Raw genomic sequence first — 20,714 nt, forward strand, 5'->3', positions numbered from 1 at the left:
GTGAGAATTTTTTAAAAAACCTTTTTTTTGCAACCACTGAGATTATATGTTTTAAGAGGAGGAAGAATGAGAGATGATTGAATAAGATGCATGAAAATGTAGAGAATAATAGGAGAGGCCATTTTAAAAATTCAGTATTTTTAATATGTATTTTCTTTTTCACGAGAGGTGACCCATTTGACATTTGAAGAGCAAATAGTTTGGAATGCATAAAGGCTTTTCCTTTGAAATCCTTGTGTGTGGGGAATGGCTCGAAATTATTGAGGACGCAAAATGTACAGTAGTGTTTAAAAGAAAACCAACCACTACTACACAAATTCTGCGTCTTTGCTCTAACTGGAAAAGAAAATGTAGGGTAAGGCTGAAAGTGTTTTAGGGCACTGTTTCAGCTCATACCATGAGATCAAAGAGCCCTGGCCAATGCCTGTGTGAACTGTGTGCCATTACACATTCTGCAGTACCCTTTATGATGTACAAGGGTTCCATAGAAGCATGCTGATAAGGAAAAGGTTCTCTGAAGATATTTTCAGCCTCTGTCTTAACCTAAAACTGTCCCTTTCTGCAAAATCTGAAGCTGCGATTTGATGGTTTTCTACAAGTCCAACATAAATTAGTAAGGCCCACTACCAGGAACGTTCAGTCTCCTCCTGCTTTGATTGGGAAAAGACCCCACTTGTCTCAGGCACCAATCCCTCCTTGGAATTTCACAAGTGTGCACACTCTACAGACCTCAAGTGATGTTGTTTGAGAATTACTGATTAAACCCCTTCATAGTCCACACCAAAATGAACTCCATGTAAATACAATCTAAATTCAGATTATGAGAATTAGAAAAAAATATTACTTGTAAATTCTTCAGGGCAGGGGACGGACTTTTAGAAATGTTCTACAGAGCGTCATGAACACGTGTGTGCCCATGTTTGTAAATAAATAAATGTGCCATCTTCTCTTCCAGTAAAACAGCTCTGCTGGAGGGCCTGGAGGTTGACCAGTATATGTGGGGCATTTTGAACGCTATACAAAAGTAAGTGTAATTTTACCATTGGAAAATGTGGAATCCCTTTGTTTTTGATGCTGTTCTACTCCAGAGGTTTTTTCTGGGCACTGATTTTAAGTGCAGAAATCCATTAAGCTTTAGGTCTTTGAGCTGTACATTGATAGCAAGGAGAAGAGAGACAACAAACTGAAATAATAAATAGGCATTGGCCACTTCAAATCCAAAGCAGGTCTACCGTGGGTTATACTTGTGGCACATCTGCTGCCTGCTTGGCCCAGTAAAGCGACTTTGTATTAACCTGCTGTTAACAACCTGACCCCATCAATGACAGTCCTAATAATAAGGGGCCAATGAGAGAAGTGGCGTGCAGAGGAAAGTATGTTTGTTCCGAGAAAAGCGTAGCTAGTTTTGCAAGGCTATACAAAGGAGCTTATGCTGCTGTGGATTTGTCTGAGTAAACAGACATGCTTGTTGGTTCAGAACCATCCAAGCAGAGCTTTTCAGATAATGGGTTTGTGGACCTAATTTAAGAATGGCAACTTCTACCGGGGTGTGTGTGTGTGTACAGTATCAAGGAGACACAGTAGTGTGGAGCGCCTCTTTTATTTTACAGCTCAGAGTTTGAGGAAGTCACAATTGACCCAACATGCAGCTGGAGGCCTGTCCCAATCAAGTCAGACATTCACATCAAAGATGATCCAGACGGCATGCCTTCCAAGAGGTTTAAAACCATGAGTCCCAGCCAGATGATCATGCCTAATGTGATGGAGATGATTGCAGCTTTGGGTCCAGGCCCATCACCTTACCCCTCAATCCCACCTCCACCCGGCGGCAACAATTCCAATGAATACAGTAACCAAGGTGGGTTTAAACCTTTTGAGTATGTGTGTTTGCATCCATCAAACAGTATCTGCCACTAACCATCTACTGCCCACCTCAGGAGCAGTTGTGAGCATATCTTCATCTTCCAGGCAGTTGATCTGAAACAGGTTGGTGAAGCATCCTATTGGCAGAACAGCAGGCAGTCCTTAAATTGAGTGGCAGGGATCACAGGTGTTCTGCTTATGGTTTGGAAGGGAGATTACACAGTGAAGAGGAAAATGGCTTGATATTGCTGTGGGGAGACGGGAGAGAGCTATTTGAGAACTTCCATGTGTCACAAAAGAAGTAAGCATCAGATGCAATTTTTAAAGGATTCTACAGTGGTGCAGGCGTGCAGAAGATGCTTATCTGCTGGTTTATGAAACACATACATACTAACCTGGTGCCCTTCAGGTGTTTCAAACTACAGCGCTCATCGTTCTTGACCATTGGTCATGCTGGTTGGGGCTGATCGGTGCTGTAGCCCAAAATGCCAGGAGGGCACCAGGTTGGTGACAGTTGATGTATATGCAGCAAAATAGATGGGATGAAACGGGAGCATGTTTTTATTTATTTTTCTTCCTTTTTTGTTGTCTGATTGTTCTAGATGATTTAAGGAAATGTGTGCCTTTACAATTCCAGTAATGATTTCTTGCATATTTAGTAAAAATCAATACAAATACTTTTTTTCAAAAAAAAAGCTTAGTGACAGGGTTTAAGCAAAATTGCCATCCTTCCTTTCTACCTGCTGATCTTTGGTCCCCACGGAGAGGCATCATGGAGCAAGGTTTTGATCAACAAGTTTCACACGGGTGATTTAGACTTAATTATTAACCTTCACATTTCGGCATACTGTGTTACAACTTGTAGAAAATTGTGATGTGTACCTAAGAGACATGTATCAAGAGCTTCCTGCTCTTAAATCAGTGCTGTGAAAGGTAGGGAGGTGGGGGCTGCTAAGCTCTGCAAGACATGCAACCTGATCATATGTATATTTCTTAGAAGCCAATCCCACTGCGTTCAGTGGGGTGCACCCCCGAGTCAGCATGCAAAGGATGGCAGCCTTAGCCGGTTTGCAGATTAGCAAAGTGAGAATTAGCAAGGCTCTGCTGTATTTACATGACAGATCAAAGCCTCCGCTTCCCCAAGAAATAGTCTTACGCAGCTAATGACTTCTGTTCCTCTGAGATTAAATTTCTCCTCAAATTGAGCTTGTGCCGGAAAGCAAATGATGCAGATGCTTCAAGTCCCATCAAACTCTGTTTTGGCTTGACTGTTGTAAAGCTGCTGCTCTTCAGTTGACAAAACTGTATCCCCTCTGGGCAAGCTGCAAAGCTGCCCTATTATTTCAAAGCTCAACATGATCCTGTTCAGTGGCTTATGTGAAATAACTTAGCAGTTTTAGTTCTGTTCCTAGTTCACAGCATTTAAACCACAAGGGCTGCCATTGCAGTTAAGAGATTTAACTGAGACGCTCAAGAAAAAAGACACAGACCTTTAGCATAGGTTTGAGGGACAGTTGGCCAGCTCAGGAGTAGTAACGGGGGGAGAGGAGATAAAGACACTGCTGAATATACCTCAGTGTGTGTTAAATGTGGGGTTTATGTTTTTGTCTGCATCTCTTTCTCCATCCCATTTTTCCTTATATTTTCATTTTTATTAGATGGCCTGAGCAAGCAGCCTTTGAAACTTTTCTTTTTAACTGACACATGCTGGTTCCGCTTTTTGAACACAACGTATTCCACAGAAATCATTTGTTAGGCAAGCAGTCACATTACAAGTCAACGGTTTATTTATTATATATTTGCCTTATATAATGTCTCTCTCTGTGTGTGTGTGTGTATCAGAATACATATTAGACTATGAAGAGGCAGTAATGTTGTTAACTCCTATATAAAGAGCTCTTATCTCTTATTTTTGTACAACGATCACATTGTGCGTTTGGGTAAAGGTGTGGATTTGAAGTACTCTTTTAAAGTAACTCTCCCTCTCTTTCTGCTGCCTAGGTAACAGTTACCAAGGTCACAGCAATTTTGATTTTCCACACGGGAATCCTGGTGGAACTTCTATGAATGACTTCATGCATGGGCCTCCTCAGTTGTCACACCCTCCAGACATGCCCAGTAACATGGCAGCTCTTGACAAACCTCTCAGTCACCCCATGCAGGAGCCTGTAAGTAATATCATTTCTCAGTTTCTTCTTTGTGAAATAATGAATTCTTTTTTAAAAATTATGCCCAGCCAAGTCTTCAAAGTAGCTGACAGCTATTAAAAGCAAAACTACTACACTAGCATAAAGAACAATGGCATAATTTTAAAACATGAAATGATAAATCAGTCAGTAATAAATTAACCAATCACAGATTTCTGAAGAAACCTTGTTTCGAGAATCACCTGCACTTTAACTACATCTGCTACAAGGTAATATAAAAATAAGCTGTTTTCCCATAAGCATCTTTTCTACATAAATATCAGGCCTTCCTAAATTGGGGATTGTGAGTCACACCAAGGAGCCCTACGGTGCCTAGAACAGGAGTGGGTAGTAGGCCTGTGTGATATATTGCCCAGGACCAGTATGAGGCGCAGACAGCGATGACGGTTTCACTCAGCTGTATATCGCTGGTGAAACCACCAATGAATCCCTCTGCCTCCAGCGCCCGGCTGAGGGAGAAACAAGCTGCCGGCGCTGGAGACAGACTCAAGTGGCAGTGGTTTCCTCAGTGATATACCACTGAGTGAAACCGTCACCGTGGTCTGCCCCTCATAACAACAGAGACTGAAACAAGCTGCCTGGGTGAGGGGCCAATATAGCTTGTTCCTCCCTCCACTTCTTTAAACTGCTTGGCTCAGCCACACAGTTTTACAGAGTCCCCAACCTGCTGGTGGCTTGTAGAAGCCGCTGCCAGCGGGCTCCATTCAAGTGCTCCTGCTTCCCAGCTGAGAGATCTCCAACCCAGTTCCTGCTTGCACAGGAGCTGGAGGGCTGCTTAGCTAGGGAGGTGCAGGGCTCCATGGCTGCGCTCCCCTCAACAGGGAAGTTTAAAGGAGCACTGCCTGAAGGCAGCCAGGCAGAGCAGGGGCTCTGATGCGGAGGTGAGGTTCCTTTAAACTTCCCTGTCGAGGGAAGTGCAGTTTCCAGGTTGGGATCCCTCAGCTGGGAAGCCAGGGCTTTCCGCCCCCCCCCCCAGCTGAGCAGCAGGCGGGAGGCAGCTGCATTTTCCCCAGCCCACAAGACGCTCCTCAGTTCCCACCGTGAGAGCTGAGGCAGTTTCTCCCAGCGCCTCACCAGCCGGGGCCGATGCACCTTGTTTCAACATCGCCCAGTCCTAGTGGGTAGATAGTTGCCCTACTGGTAAGTCTGTAGGTGATCTGCACCAGGGCTGGGCAATGTCACCTTTTCAACATCACAATATTGAAACGGAGGGAGAAACAAGCTGCATTGGCCAGGAGCTGAGGCCAGTACAGCTTGCTCCAGGCACTGGGGATGGAGGGAATCAGCCAGGTGGCTGCAGCCAAGTGCACGCCTGTCAGGCTCTGTTTGCAAGGCTGCCTCCCTCCCAGCATCAGCACCGCTCCTCAAGGCACAGGGTGCAAGCCACTCTATCTGCGCCTTGTGGAGCAGGGCTAGCAAGTGATGGGCCCAGCAGCCTCTGCACCGCCTGGCTGCCTTCCCCTGGGAGGAAAGACCTAGCCCACCCTCAAGTGCAGACCTGCTGCCTTGGCACAGAAGTCTAAGGGAGCCCCCCCCCATCTCCAGCTTGCACAAGCTGGAGGCTCCGTTAGGCTGCTGGGGGACACGAAGCAACCCGTTACCCAGCTGAGGGAGCTCATTTGTGAGCAGGAAAAGGACGGGGCTCCCTCAGTTGGCGAGCAGGAGCACTTTAATTGAGCCCCCACCCCCTGTGCAAGCCAGTGGTGGGTAAGGATCTCCGTAAAACTGCTTGGCTGAAGGAAGGGCAGTGACACACTCCTCAGCCAAGCTGTATCACGCCTCACCGATGCAGCTAGCTTCTCCCTCTGTGCTGGTATGAGGGCAGACTGTGATGGCAGCTTCACTCAGCGGTATATCTTTGGTGAAACCGCCACCGCTCCCGAGTCCCTCTGCTACCAACGCCAAGAGAGAGGGACTCAGGAGCGGTGGCAGTTTCAGCCACCATTGCGATCTGCCCTCATACCAGTCCTGGGCGATAGATCACCCAGGCCTAATCTGCACTAGATCAGCAAAAATGTCTCACTCCCAAACGTTCAACAAGAACAAGCCCATTTCTTCTACTTACCGTATTTTTCGCACCATAGGACGCACCGGACAATAGGACACACCTTGTTTTAGAGGGGGGAGAACAAGGGAAAAAAATTCTTCCGCTCACTGCCCAGCGCCCCTTCAGCAAAGCGGCAGGAGGCGCTGCACAGAGAGTGGGAGAATTTTCCCCCTCTTGTTTTCCCGCTCTAAAACAAGGTGCCGTTTAAGGTGCGTTCAGGCGGCTACCTTGGAAGCCTGGAGAGCGAGAGGGGTCGGTGCGCACTGACCCCTCTCGCTCTCCAGGCTTCAGGTTCCTTTCGACCTGCTCTTTGGGGCTGGCGGGGGGAATCCCACCACCAGCCCCAAAGAGCAGGTCAGGGAGCAGCGGAAAGGCGCAGCAGAGAGGCTGCTGCCATAGTCACGCGTCACTTCTCCAGCTGGGAGAGGGTTGCGGGGCTATGGCTTCTTTAGCCCCGTGCACGCTCTCCCAGCTGGAGAGGTGACGCTCGGCTATGGAGGCTCCTGCCATAGGCGCGCGTCACCTGGGAGAGGGTCGCGGGGGGCTTCTTTCGCCCCGCGCGCGCTCTCCCGGCTGGAGAGGTGACGCGCGCCTATGGAGGCTCCTGCCATAGGCGCGCGTCACCTCTCCAGCCGGGAGAGGGTCGCAGGGCTATGGCGTCTTCGCTCCATAGGACGCACACACATTTCCCCTTCATTTTTGAAGGGGGAAAAGTGCGTCCTATAGAGCGAAAAATACGGTATATCAGGCTAATAAAATGAAGAAAGCCATCCTTTCTGTTAATTTCCTGAAAACAAAACCTTAGATTCAGAAAGAGCTCAGAGGCACCCTGTTTAATTCCAACTACGTCTTTTACACCTGGCTTTTATTGTTATATCTTGGGGGTCTAGTAGGAAAAAAAATATGAAGTGCTACTACTCTGCCCGTCCAAAAATGTTCTTTACCCAATGTTTTTTATATTTATTTATTTATTTAAAAAACCTCCCAGCTTATCAGCATCTGTACTGGTGGATTAGTAAAGGAAATCTCTTATCTTCCTGCTTCTGCAAGGGCAGATACCCGATTCCTCAGTTTCCAGCCTTGACTGGGAAGGAAAGGATCTAAGTAGCAGGCCATTTTGGAGTGTACTGTAATATGGGGTATTGGCCCATGTGTGCCTTCTCAAATGATAGCATATACTTTTTGTATTCTTCCCTCTCTGTGTACTGATGTGAGGTCCCACTGCTATCACCCTTCCCTTTTGACTTCCTCAAGTGTGTGAGGCAGAGGGAGGCATGAAGGAAAAGCTATAGGTCTGTTGAACTCCCCCCCTCCAAGTATAGAGGGGAGGGCACAACCACATAAAGAAATCAAAAGGGAAGGTGATGGCAGAAGGGAGCATGGAAACTGTCTACCAGGGTATGAAATGATAAATCAGCCAGTAAGGTACTATATACCCCAAACGAAACTGGCAAATTAAATGTTGCTGTCTTAGAGATGTCTGCATGTGCAATGGGGCTATTTGCCTCTGTGCTCTTTTAAATCCCTTTGGAAAGTAGAGAGCAAAAAATTGGCTCACCAGGAGCTGGGTTCTTGGAATATGGAGAAGCATAAGCACGTGCTGCCTTCTCTCACACCTGAGAGCATGGAAGTCTTCACTTTTGCAGCATTCACCTGTAAGGAAGAAAAGAACTGATGCTAAAGTGGCCAATGTATTTGTATGTATCTTCCCCCTGTATTTGTATGCAGCTAATATTCTCATATGATCATGTTTTTGTTAAAAATAAATAATTTGGTGAAGCACTGAGTTTCAGCATTATATAAACCTACTTCCACCCTGCTACTTGAGTTTGTTTCCTAGTATCACTTTTTCATCACCAAGCATGGTATATCAGAGCACATGGGTGCTGCTCTAAGGATGCAGATCTCAGTTTTAGCATCATACTCCCAACACTTTTCAATTTATTGATTTGTTGGAAGAAGCAAGTAGTCCATGTTAGTGCCTAGTCTTTGAAAGTGGTTGGGTCCCTTAAATGAGTAAATGCCACCAGTGATATCTCTTTGATAGACAACTGAATAACTTCTTCCCAGAAGGAATTAGAAGTTTAACCTCTGCTGGCACATCCAAGATAACTCAAAATAGGTGCAGTATAGACTGCAGTGATCAGTTGCTTAAAATATAAGAATGCCTACTTGAGTGTTCTGATAGTTTTAAAACAACTTTATTGTAACCAAATTTAACTAATTGCATACTATAGAAGTGTCTTTTATATTATTAATACGTCTGCTGTGTTCTAGAATTCTTGCACTTCCTGTTCATTTGCATTGTGTTTTTGTGCTCATGCTATCTTTTTGCATCTTTATGTCAGCTGAATGTAGGGACATCCTTTAAAACTATTCATGCACTTATTTTTCTCCATGGTGCTAAAGTCAGTTTGCAAGGCATGCTCTGGCATTAAAAGGAGGCCTGGACAAAAGGAGGAAACAAACACACATGTTTCACTAGATACAGACACGCATAATCATTAATCTCTGTGTGTGGCCCAGTAGCACTATCTGGAGGGTATTTTTATTTTTATGAGAACTACATGAAATGCCATGTTTCAGTTTCAGTTTCAGTTGGCTTAAGGTGAATTTGCTGTGGAAACATCTGTCAAGAGCTGCTTCTTGATGGGGATGCCTTTTTGCCCAGAAGACGTGACTAAATGAAAACCACAGCAGAACTGATTGTTTGCCCACTCAAAAGAAATGTGCAGAAAGCCATTCTCCTCCCAGATGATTAAGATCTGTGTTATGAAAGTTAATGTATACTTCCATCTTTTCCACCATCCTAACAATTTCAGGGCAGGATCTGGATAAAGAGAATTTTGGTCCCCTACCAAGCTACCTTTTATCCCATGCATTTTTTTATTTTTACTGGCACCTCCTAAATTCTGAGGGCTCATGATCCTGCACATTATTTCCCCCCTGGCGGCAAACGCCTGTCCAAGCCTAGCATTTTGCAATATGAGTTTTGCATTAATGATAAAGTAATTTAGAGTGACAAAGATTTTATTTCCTCCCCCTGCCATTTCTGAGCCTTGTACCATGTAGCCTCACTTTTCCTTTCCTGCTTCTTTCCTCCTCCGCAGATCCCTCACCCCGGCAGCACTGATCAGTCCCATAGTTCCATGCAGCAAGGTTTGCACGTACCTCATCCCAGCAGCCAGTCAGGGCAGCCATTACATCACAGCGGTCCTCCTACCCAGCCGTCCCGGCAGCCGCCCCAGGCCGCTCCTAGCAACCATCCACACAATGACCTGGCCTTTAACCCCTCCTCAGCCTTAGAAGGTCAGGCTGGTGGGCAGGGGACATCTGACATGCCGGAGCCTTCGCTGGATGTAAGTTTGTGTCATTCTCTCATCTGCTTGCTTTAGAATGTGCCTTGAGTTTCTGCAGGAATAAAATAAAAAAATAAAATAAAAGAAGGGAACAGCTTTCATAGCACATGCCCTCATTTTATGCATTGTTTCTTGCATTTCTTCACTACAGCTGACAACTCAGACTCCATGTCACGCAAGTGGTGTCTTTCCCTTGACAAGGGTGGGTAGGCAGGGGCTGGGTTTGGGGGAAAAAAGCTTTCTCTGTGAGAAATAGGCCACAAAACATTTTAGTTATTATTGATGTTTATATAGCACTTATCTGACTAACATACATTTTAAAAAGGGATGGGGTTTAGAAGTTGAATACCACCCCTGAGCAATCAGCTACTTACTTACTTTATTTATTTAAAACACTTTAATAAATAATTATTTATTTAGACTTAAATGTCATCAGGCTTGATTTTCAAAAAGAATGGAATAGTTCTATAATTTATTGGGCCAACCAGCTGTTAAAAAGCTGAAGGTCTGAGTGGTAGAGAGATTTTTCTTCTGACAGACATAGAACGTTGAAATCTGTGGCTGAGTCTGGGAGCAGACCTGTATAAGTTTCCATTTTTAAATGTGTTTTGTTTCTGAATGGGAACATCTGAATGATTCTCCCTTCTTGACTAGTGTTTTAAGATGGTAAGGCTTGTTACCAGGTTGTGCTGTAGTTTGGCACCTAGCGATAGAAACCATGCATTTCCCTCCTAGGAGGAGGAGATGCCATTTAGTCCACAAGAAAACCATACATTCTATTGCTATTTAGGACAAAATAAGCTATAGGCAACAAAGGAACAGGTTTTGCAAAAAGAAGGACATCTTAGAAAAGAGAAGAAAAGCAGCCATGTGTGCAAAAGACTTTGTAGGAAAGTGCTCCAGAATGGGGTGGGGAATTCTCATCCATACAAAGGTTTCATTACAGCCAAAAAACCCACAGAGTTTCATATCAACTTACGTTCTACTTGTCCAAGGATATTGGTCACTTGGGTGCCCTGAAAACAAATGAGATTGTTGGTGAAGGCTATGACAACTATACAGCTACAGTCTCTGTGGCCTTGGCCAAAGACAACACTATGAATTATAATTGCAAGCCTTTGAATCGCTGTCAAGCCAGAGTAGAAATATTTTCATTCAACAGGTATCTGACTTACATCTGTTCATGTATTTCAGGAATGCTGTAAGGTACAGTACAGATGATTCAAAGGAAACAGATTATATTAGCTAAACTGGACATAGTCACACCAGGCAGCGTTGATTCACTTTTAACTATATTAACTAGTTGGCGAGTGATTGTGGAATTTAACCTTTTCAGAAATAGAACCCAAAGGGTAAACAAACCATTTCTGAATTTCCAACAATAGGATTGTTTGTGAGAACATAGCATATTAATCTGTACATGGTATTTACACTTTCTCCTAGGAAGTATCATAGCTGAAACTAAAATGCAGAATATTTGTGTGTGACTTTCAAAGAAACCCCTACAGACCATCTTATATACATGCTAACCTTTTCAGGTAGTGATAGCTCATAGATGCCATTTACAGAATGTGCTGCATTATCTGTATGCCATATTTATTTATTTGCAGTATTTTTAACCTGCTTTTCACCTGTAAAGGCTCTCAGAGTGGCTGACAAAGATACGTTGACCACAGTGGAAAACTGCCCATAATATTGTGAGGCTGCTGTACCACCTCATCTCGGCTTGAGTACTACCTTGGCACAAAATAACTTACAAGGCATGTCAGTGTGTCCTAGAGCTAAAACAAATGGGCAGAAGCCCTGTGTATTATTGAACTGCACCTTTTCAGGTGGGAGGGAATATTTGAATGCTCTGCCACATGAAAAGCTCCCCTGTGCATACAAAGCAACATGCTAGGGAGAGAGATTTGAGCTAGATTCCCCGCACCACGTGCAATTTTTTTGTAGGTGTAGAGAATTTTTTATATGGTAGGGAGGGGGCCACTCAGAAAAGTGTTTCTTGGCACAGGAGCCCATATAACGCTTCAGTTACATGGAGGATCGCAATGCCAACAGCCATGTAGCACTGGAGTGGAAATTCTTCCTGTAATTAGGCTGGCTATCATATATAAAGGACTCTTTTCTCTACCCATCAAGAAAATTTACAGACACATTTTGAGAGCTTTATCTGCCAGCAAATGTGGAGCGAAAAACATGCCATTTGCCAGCTACTTCGCCCCTGTGATGATGCTGCTGCCTTCAAAATTTCCTCTTTCTTTTCCAGCTGCTTCCAGAACTCACGAATCCAGATGAGCTACTTTCATACTTGGATCCTCCTGACTTACCAAGCAATAGCAATGATGACCTTCTTTCTCTTTTTGAGAACAACTGAAGCCTTCTGTGTTTTGTCCCCCAACACCTCACACTTGTTTGACAAGTCTGTAGCTTCACGGTGAGGAATCCCTTTTTTCACAAGGACAAACTCACAACTTAAGCAAATGGTGCACACTCCCTACTTAACTTCATCTCAGAACTGCTTGAGTCAAGCTTCATCAACTGCGGTGGGGAAAAGCAAGAGGACAGTAAGGTGGTGACCTCACAGACTGCCACTCTACTTCACAGATCGATTGTGCAGCTGTGGAAACCTCACTTGTTAATTATGCAGAGAGATAAAAGAGTTTTGGGATATGCCTAGAGAGAAGCAGCCCAGTAGAAACCAGTCTCAGCAAGGGAAGAAAGGCAACAGAACTATGCTAAGCGACCAGTTTCAGAAAGTCCTTCCAACTTGTGTTCTTCCATTAAGTTCTCTCTCCCTCCTGCCCTAATGCTGTATTGTCTGTTCCACTATGTTCCTTCCCTCCCTCTCCCAGTACACTTCTGTCGGACACAATAAGGACAAAACTTAGTTGGCAGCACATTTAGACTAGCCAAACAAACTCAGAAACATAAAACAAATACCAAAAAGCACAAAAAACCAATAAAGATGTCACAAGTAGGATAAAAATACAAAATGCAGCCAAGGGAGGCATCTGTTTCTTAAGACAGTGGTTTCTCCATTGTGGAAGAGTCCAGTGAATCTCCAGGGTATGGCAAGCGTGCTTTTCTAAATCGTAGCAATCTTTTTTTTTCTTTTTTTTTTACTATTCTTAGAGGAAGGTTAGTTACCTTGCTCTGACACAGATACGTGGACACCTTGTTTTCTTCTGTCCTTCTCTTTCCCTTTCTTTTTTTCTTCTTCTTAAGGGATTTGGTTTCAGATTACTGCCTTTTGTGACAATAAAGCAGCCAGCTATTAAAAGGGGGCAGACCATATTCACATATGAAGTAGGAGAAGAGAAAAACTGTAAACCGTTGATCCATCACCAAGAGCTTTCGATTTTTGTAACCTGCGAAGTTAGATCACTGCTCAGTTCCTAACAGGAAAATGTAGCAAAAGTGTGGAGAAAAAGAGCTCTCACTTAAAGATATTTGGGGGCGGGGAGAGAGATAGAGGGGAAAACTGTTCACAATTGTTTGGAATTGAAGGAGACGTTTGCAATAAGAGTCTCCTTATTTCTCCCCCCCACCCTCCGATGGTTTGCTTTGCATTTTCCAAATTGTGTTATGTGGCTCTGCCTTTTTGTTTCTCTTTTTCAGTTTTAATGTATCATTTAGCTGCCAGGACCTTTTCCCTCTTCTTTTCAAAAAATATATTTCCAAGGATAATGGGCACGGGAACAGTAAGTTCCTTTGGTACCACCGTACAGCAGGCTCTCGTGCCACAATGCTTCCGTGGTATTTGTGCTTCTCATGTGGTTGCTTCCCTCCTGCATGAGCTTCCAGTCACTTCTGGGCCCATTTCTGCGTCCTCTCCGTCGTTCTCTCTTTATAAATTTTGTATAGTACCTGTGTGTTAAGACGTGCATGTGTGCCAACTTTGCCCTTGCGGGCCAACATTTCATCTTCTGCCTACTGTGTACAGAATATTGCTTTTTTGTGGATAATACACCTTGATTGCTTCGTCCCCTGTTCGGAATCCAATCCAATCGTCCCATCTTTGATTTCAGCAGTAGGCTTTCGATTTTGTGCCAGATGGAACTCTTGCGTGTTGGTTTCAGTGTGTAAACTCCACCCAACTTGCCCTCTGCGAATGGCATGACCTGTGCATTCCATTCTGAATTTGCTCTCCTCACCAAAGTCATGCTTGTAAATTCTTTGAGCATTTGTTCTTAGCATCTACCACCACTGCTGTATTTGCATCTTGTTATATATATATGCTAGTCGACAGCACCCTGCTGTAGATATTACAGGAAATGGCAGTTTTAGTTCTTATATTATTTTCCAGTTAGGAGTGTTGAATTTGTAAACATTTTATGTAGAGATGTTCCTACATTTACCTTTCCCCTCCCCACCCTTATTATTGAGGTTTTTATTTTGTTCCTTTTTTCAAGAGAAGCGCTGTTCATTATGCAAGATCAATTATTTTAAGAATTGCTGTTGTAAATACCTTTTGTGAATATTTTAGTATTGTCTTTGATTATTATATTCAACATTTTCACGATCTGGATATACATGTCTTTTTAAAATACATAGTCAGGGGGAGCGGGTCTTTTTTCTTTTTTCTTTTTGTAAAGGGTTCTTGGACTAAGGGAGCATCGATTTTTCCTTCTGATAAATTAGCCCTATCAGTTTCTTCAACAAATATTCTACATCTGGCCAGTGTCCTCAGCAGCCCAGCAAAGAAATTGTTGCGTGACTGTCCTAACCTGTATCACCCTAGACTTCTGCTTTGTAGGCAAAGAAGCTATTTCTAAGGCTCTCACTTACATCCCTCTGAAAAGGTTGCTGGCCTGTGCGTAGAAGAGGGGAAAGCAGTACAGAATATAGTTTCTTATCCTGTATATACATAGCAAAGGATCTTTATTATTGGACACCTGGTGCCACAACTATTATATGGTGGCACAACTGAGATGGGACACCACTGTGACACTGAAGTCTAGAGCTTCCTTCCATTTTCTTTTGTTTTCTTTTTAGTAGCTTTCCCCCTGCACCATTTTGCTGCATCATTTACATAATCAATGAAATCATTTGTATGAGCAGCTAAGGCTAATAATTTGACGCATTATTCTTAATTTTTAAAAAAGCCTCTCACACACAATCTATGAGCTCTAAACCGAATGCCACACACTTGTCGTAGCCATGTATTGTGGCCCACCAGTAGTGCAATAAAGCTTCCGGTTCCACTGTTTATTGAAAAAAAAAAAGATAAATAAAAATACCTCTGAATACCAGTTGCTGGAACTCACAAGTGAGGAGAGTGTTGCCGTCCTCATGTCCTGCTTGTGTGTTTCCTATAGGCATCTAATTGGCCACTGTGAAAGCGGAATGATGGACTATCAGTAGTCTTCAACCTTTCAGACCCAGGACCTCAAACATGCATTTGGGGATCCATTTCTTAATCTTTTGCCATATATTTGCATGGTGATAGTGCTCCTGTTGTGACACACCTCAGATCAGGTGAGACCCACTAGTGAAAAACTAATAGACTAGTAGACTAGACGCACCTTGGCCCTGCTCCAGCAGAGTTGTTATGTTGTTAGTCAAGCACCTGGTAGGCTACAATACGTGGTGGGTGGGTTGCATTCAGTTTGATGGATCATAAGTTGTGAAGGCCTATGTTAAGCCATATACTGTGCGTTTGCCTGTTCAGCTTCTAGCACTGAATTTTATTTTATTTTATTAGCATTGCTCCTCCACTGTTAGATATGCATCTATCAAAACTAGTTACTTGAAAATTGAGGGGTGGTTTTCTGTGTAACTGGAAACGGAACCATTTTAAAGTCAAAATTGTTTAGCTTTTGCTGATGGCAATCAAAATGCATTGTTATATAAAGGTTCCTGTTGAGGAGGCGTAAGGTGAGACTCACCTGAGACAAACATATTTGGTATAATAAGGCTTTCTATCATTTGATGAAATCTTCTCTCAAGTAACAGTTAAATGCACATTTTGGCAGCTGTGGATTTCATGTCCACTGATTAGTAGAAAGAGACAGATTGACTATGCACAAGGGCTACCTGAGCTGTGTTTGTGAACGGATAGAAGCAAATGCTGAGATCTAGCCATGTACTTGCGTAATAGTTTATCAAAGGGCATATTTATCAAAGAGGCAGCCTTTGTGAAGTCAACCCAGAATGCCCCCAACTTACTTTCTCACGTGGCCACATTAGCATCTTATTAAATTACTGGGACTGTTTAAGGATAGTCAAAACAAAAAAAAAGGTTGATGGTTTTTTCTTATCTGCTCACTGCCATCATGTTATAATGTGGAGAAAACCTGTTAAATAAATAGCAACCCCATGCATGTCTTCTCAGAAACAAGGCCCACCAAGTTGGTATAGTGTTGTTTAAGAAATCTGCAATCCTATGCACACTTAACTGAGAAAAAACCCTGATGAATGCTTCTGAGTAGACATACATAGGATTGTCCTGTAAATTAGTTGTTTTTGTGTTGAAGGGCAAAATTATATCACCAAAGGTTTTTTTTTATTTTATTTTTAAAAAATCCTTGTTTCAGGGGCATTTGCTTTGGGGTTTTGTTTTTTTAATTGTTTCCCTAGAGACACCCACCTGGAAAAGAACCCACAGAGATTTATACTTCTACTGCCAAGACATTATTATTGTTGTTATTATTATTAATTATTATTAGAGGATTATGAAAACACACTAATGTCTGCAGTGGAGACTCCAGGGACATCTGTACATATGTAAATGGCAAATAGAGACATGTTAACAGAAATGCATTCATTTTCCTTGGAATGTGCATTGTTTTTATTTCGCAGGAAAAAAATAAAGCTTGAAGCTCCATCTTATGTGGAAAATGAATCCTGTTTGTTAGCGTTTGTGAAGTCTCCACATTTGTTTCACTTCTTGTAATATACTCTGGATCCTTTGTGAAAAGAATTTTGTTGCATTTTTTGTTTTTCCCTTCATGTAATAACTAGCTTAAATGTACTAGTCTTATCACCTGTGTATTTTTAGGGTGCTACAAAAATAATGAAGAAAATAAGGGGATTAAATAATAAAAAAGATTGTAACCAAATTCATACTTTGTACAATTTTTTGATATTGTGATCAGAGGAGAATTTTAAAAAGTACAATCGGAATTAACATGCAAAAATGGCCATTGTCTTTGTTTGTACATTGTATGTACAGTACAATGCAATCATTTCATACTTTAAAACTGGTCAGAAAAAAATAATTGTGATTTTTAGTCTTGAAAAACTGTATGTAGTTAGATGATGTGACAACCTAATATTTATCTAATAAATATGTATTCAAATGAAACCTGTATATTAGGTGTTCATGTGGTTATTTTGTATTTAAAAAAATCAGATTGACTATTGCTAGACATTTATATACTTTCTTGTAACACTGAAAGTACTCTCATTTTTGCTCATGTTATTTTTTTTCTTAAATAAATTTGGAAAATGATGGATGGACTAGTGGGCAAATGTTTTGTAAATCTGAACTTCCTCCTACTTTTCTTTTTTTAAAAATAGCATTGCAAGGTCTTGGAATTCATTATCTGGTATTTATAATAATGCTTGGTCCTAATGATGATCATGTTCTATGCCTATTATGTACACAATTGTATATTTACTTGATGAATACCAAAGGAGGCTATGGGAAAGATTCATTGCACTACAGGAAGCAGGGTTGATGCCAGATTTCAAGGGGTCCTCAGCATGGTCTGGCCAATGGACCCCACCACTATCAATCCTCTTCTCTTGCCCCCACCTCCAGTTGCTGACAATCCTCTTCCCTGTGGCAGCAGGACTGTCAATTCTTTGCCCACTCAACACGCTCAGTCCTCATTATACTATTTTGGAATTGTTGTTTTTCTAAGTACCCCCTTAACTGCCCCCACCCCAAGAGTTTGCATAGTTCTTGCAAACCTCTTAATTCTCTCAAGCATACTGATCCCTCCCTCTTCTGCATGGGTGGTACTATTTTGGTTAAATAAGAACTGGTAACTCAGATAAAAAGGTAAAGGAGCCCTGACAGTCCAGTCGCAGACGTCTCTGGGGTTGTGGCGCTCATCTTGTTTTACAGGCCGAGGGAGCTGGAGGTTGTCCGCAGATAGTTTTTCTGGATCATGTGGCCAGCATGACAGCCGCTTCTGGAGCAACAGAACACCAACACCAGAGCAGCGCACGGAAACACCATTTACCTTCCCGCCGGAGCGGTACCTATTTATCTACTTGCACTTTGGGGGGGGGGCGTGCTTTCAAACTGCTAGGTTGGCAGGAGCTGGGACCAAGCAACGGGAGCTCACTCCGTTGCGGGCATTCGAACCGCCAACTTCTGATTGGCAAGCCCAAGAGGCTCAGTGGCTTAGACCACAGCGCCACCCACGTCCCTGGCAACTCAGATAACAGACTGCTATTAATATATGATACCATGCCAGGTGGACATATATCAAGTCAGATCATTGGCCCATCTAGTTCTGGATGTTTTCACTGGCAGTGGCTCTTCAGGCAAGAGTCCTTCCCAGGGCTCCCTGGAGATGCCCTGGATTGAATCTAGGATCTTCTGCATGCAAACATGCACTCCCACTGAGCCACGGCCCTTCCCATAACAGCTAGCATCTGCTGGAGATGTGGTTCTGAACTGGGCATATTAATTCATGTGACCTAATTCTCTTCAGTACAAAATCTGGACAGAGGTATGCAGGAGGTTAATTACATATGATTTTGGAAGCTTCATTAACCTCACCACCATTATATGGGGTATGTTTGGGATTCAAATTCTGAAGAAGTTGGCCTCTTGATATTTAAAATATGTTTCTGCAAAAGCCCTCCTTGGCATTCAAGCCTCACAGGACAATAAGGGGGAGAACCCCACCTTTTCCACCCATTTCACTGACTGCCACATGATGGGAAAGGGACTTGTGCAGCAGGAAGCTGCTGCCTCTACCTGTGTAAGATCTGGGTTCTGAATAAGTAGGGAGTCTATACAAGGACAGCAAGCACCCTGCTGCAGAGGTTTTCTTCCCAAAAATGTGATAGGCAGTGAAGCTGGCAACAGAGATGACAGCGAGCAGAGTGAGGAGCAAGAGGCCCCAGGCTTACAGCCATGTGAGGGAGAAGAAAGACTGAAGATGGATTCACTTATATGCCACTTTTCCACACCTTGAGTTGTGCCCAAAGCTGCTTACAGCAAATAATCAAAATATCAAACTATGCAGCATTAGAGATACAAACAATCAAAAAGGACCATGGAAAGGACTAAACATCAGAAATGTACCTACTCTTAGACTGCTGGATTAAGAACATGCTTGCCCTCTCACTCTGAGAGAAAGTAAAGATGAAGCAGGACACTTACCTTCTACTCTGAGCAAGGCAGGAAGAGACATTTTTGCAAAGAGATGTGCGATGAGATATTTGACAGTACCTGGAATTAAACAAATTTCAACACAGTTAGTGCACGCTAACCACGCCACACTCAATAAATTACCCCTGGCCTTATCCCCCTACCCCCTTCTTTGCCCCACTCCACGAATTGTTCCCTTTCCCCATTCCTTCCTTGAGTTCTTCTATCCCAGTTGTGATGGTTGCCTTTTAAGTGTCTCGTGTGTCTCTGTGTTAAGGAACATTCATTTTTAAAGAAATTTAAAAAGATGCTTACTTCAGTTTAGGTACTTCATTTTGGAATCTTTTGAGACTCTCTTGTGATTTACCTCAAGGATGTCAACAGTAAGTTTGGTAATAGGAAGCCAAAGTGGGTTAGAGGGTGTTCCCAGTGAGAAACTGGAAATCCACAAACGACTTCAGTTTCATTCTGGTAGTACTGCCTAGAACTCAAAGTCAGCGCATCATACCTGCTTATGACTGGGCTGCAGTCTTAAGGAACGAAATGCCAATGAACTCACTGGGACTTTATTTGACGTAAACATCCTTAGGGCACTGCTGCCTACATTTTAAATGTTCAAGTTGGTTTGTTCTAAAAGTTCCTATGCCTACAACCAGAGAACCAAAAAAAAGGATTCCAAAAGTATTTATTTTAATTTGTTAGTCTATAGTTTCCATTGTACAACCTCATTTTATGGGTATATGAAACGATGATACATAACCTGTGAATGCCTAAGGCAGCTTGCTAATTAGTTCAGTGAGCGCTCTTGAATTACAAGTGCTAACCTACACACACCTGAAGAACAGGTTATGAGATAACCGGGTAACCAGCACGTGCCATCGTGGTGTTAATGTGTATCTGAAATACACTGCTTACTATTCTTTTAACCATTAAAGGATCAAAGGAGCTTGGTGAGAGACAGTTGGGGAGGGTGTATGAGTGTGTCACAGCTGGCATTAGCAAGCAGACATACATTGGTTTCTGCTATTGTCATTTCTGTTAAATAGAGGTTGCACGTTGAGATGCAAGCAGAACTACCTTGTAGAAAGTAGACAAGCAAACAATTTTAGGCACTGCTTTCCCCAGAAATGTCTAACTGAGGCCTATTTTTAATTGATGTTTTTCATGTGAGATTGAGCAAGTTCCAAATTAAAGTATTCTCTCACACAGTTCCAACTACAAAAGATGTCCTATAGGAAGGGCTTGCTTTGTTAAGCAGTATAAAGGTTTGCCAGACTGCTACCCACAAAGGAGAATTCAACTAGCACATCCCACCACACTAGGAAACAAGCTTTTGCACAGTTCTTCATTTCTTCCTGGTAGATTGTGCCCCATGGCTCAGATGTGTTTGGCACCTTTCATGGTACTCAAAATCTATTGGCTGAAGTGGCTATCTCACCTCTGAAAAGCAGGTGATCCCAAGATGTTACCGTAAAGCCCTATCTTAAAACTGATTATCTAATTAACATCTTTCTATCAAACTTTGTGGGCGGCAAGAGGGAAGATGAAATTATAGCAAACCGATAGCAAAGCACAACCCAGAAAGTTGTTAATGATATTGTTTAGCATAGCAGCAGTTAAAAAGAAAGCAATCACTATTACGGATCAAATCTGTAAGAATTATTTTAGTTATAATCTTCTCTTTTCCTGTGTCTTTAATAGTTGCGTAAGACATAGAAATTCAACAAGAAAATGATATGACATTGCTGTGTCTTCCATACTGAGAAAATACGTGCCTGTTGAATTTCTGTCTGTTACACAAGTGTTAAAGGCACTTGAAAAGTCATACCAGCTTTCTTTATGCACCAATGAATGTGCAAGTAGATATTAATTTAATTTATGCAGAGATTTCTATACCACATTTC

The 20,714-nt window shown here is 42.7% G+C and overlaps 1 protein-coding gene and 1 long non-coding RNA gene across 23 annotated transcripts in view; one reads left to right on the forward strand and one right to left on the reverse strand.

Annotated features, from left to right (window-relative positions):
* The window catches only part of ZMIZ1 (zinc finger MIZ-type containing 1), a 375,034-nt gene extending 358,246 nt beyond the window's left edge, over nucleotides 1–16,788 (forward strand). For 20 of the 22 annotated variants that reach the window (XM_083502435.1, XM_083502427.1, XM_083502426.1 and 17 more), the window contains 5 exons: nucleotides 956–1,024; nucleotides 1,611–1,858; nucleotides 3,865–4,031; nucleotides 9,228–9,476; nucleotides 11,743–16,788. In XM_083502435.1, coding sequence (XP_083358561.1) covers nucleotides 956–1,024; nucleotides 1,611–1,858; nucleotides 3,865–4,031; nucleotides 9,228–9,476; nucleotides 11,743–11,850 — 841 coding nt within the window. In that variant the 3' untranslated portion in view covers nucleotides 11,851–16,788. The remainder of the gene's footprint in view (nucleotides 1–955; nucleotides 1,025–1,610; nucleotides 1,859–3,864; nucleotides 4,032–9,227; nucleotides 9,477–11,742) is intronic. The other 2 variants (XM_083502431.1, XM_083502432.1) reach the window with 1 other exon arrangement.
* On the reverse strand, nucleotides 1,865–14,811 carry LOC310706631. Its single transcript, XR_014525962.1, has 5 exons — nucleotides 14,717–14,811; nucleotides 10,456–10,492; nucleotides 9,289–9,528; nucleotides 7,676–7,770; nucleotides 1,865–2,111 (listed from the first exon to the last, which is right to left on the reverse strand). It is a non-coding gene; the product is annotated as an uncharacterized lncRNA (long non-coding RNA).
* Nucleotides 16,789–20,714: the final 3,926 nt, after the last annotated feature.

Source organism: Podarcis liolepis (assembly GCF_965112155.1).
Source record: "Podarcis liolepis genome assembly, chromosome: 5".
Lineage (NCBI taxonomy): Eukaryota > Metazoa > Chordata > Lepidosauria > Squamata > Lacertidae > Podarcis > Podarcis liolepis.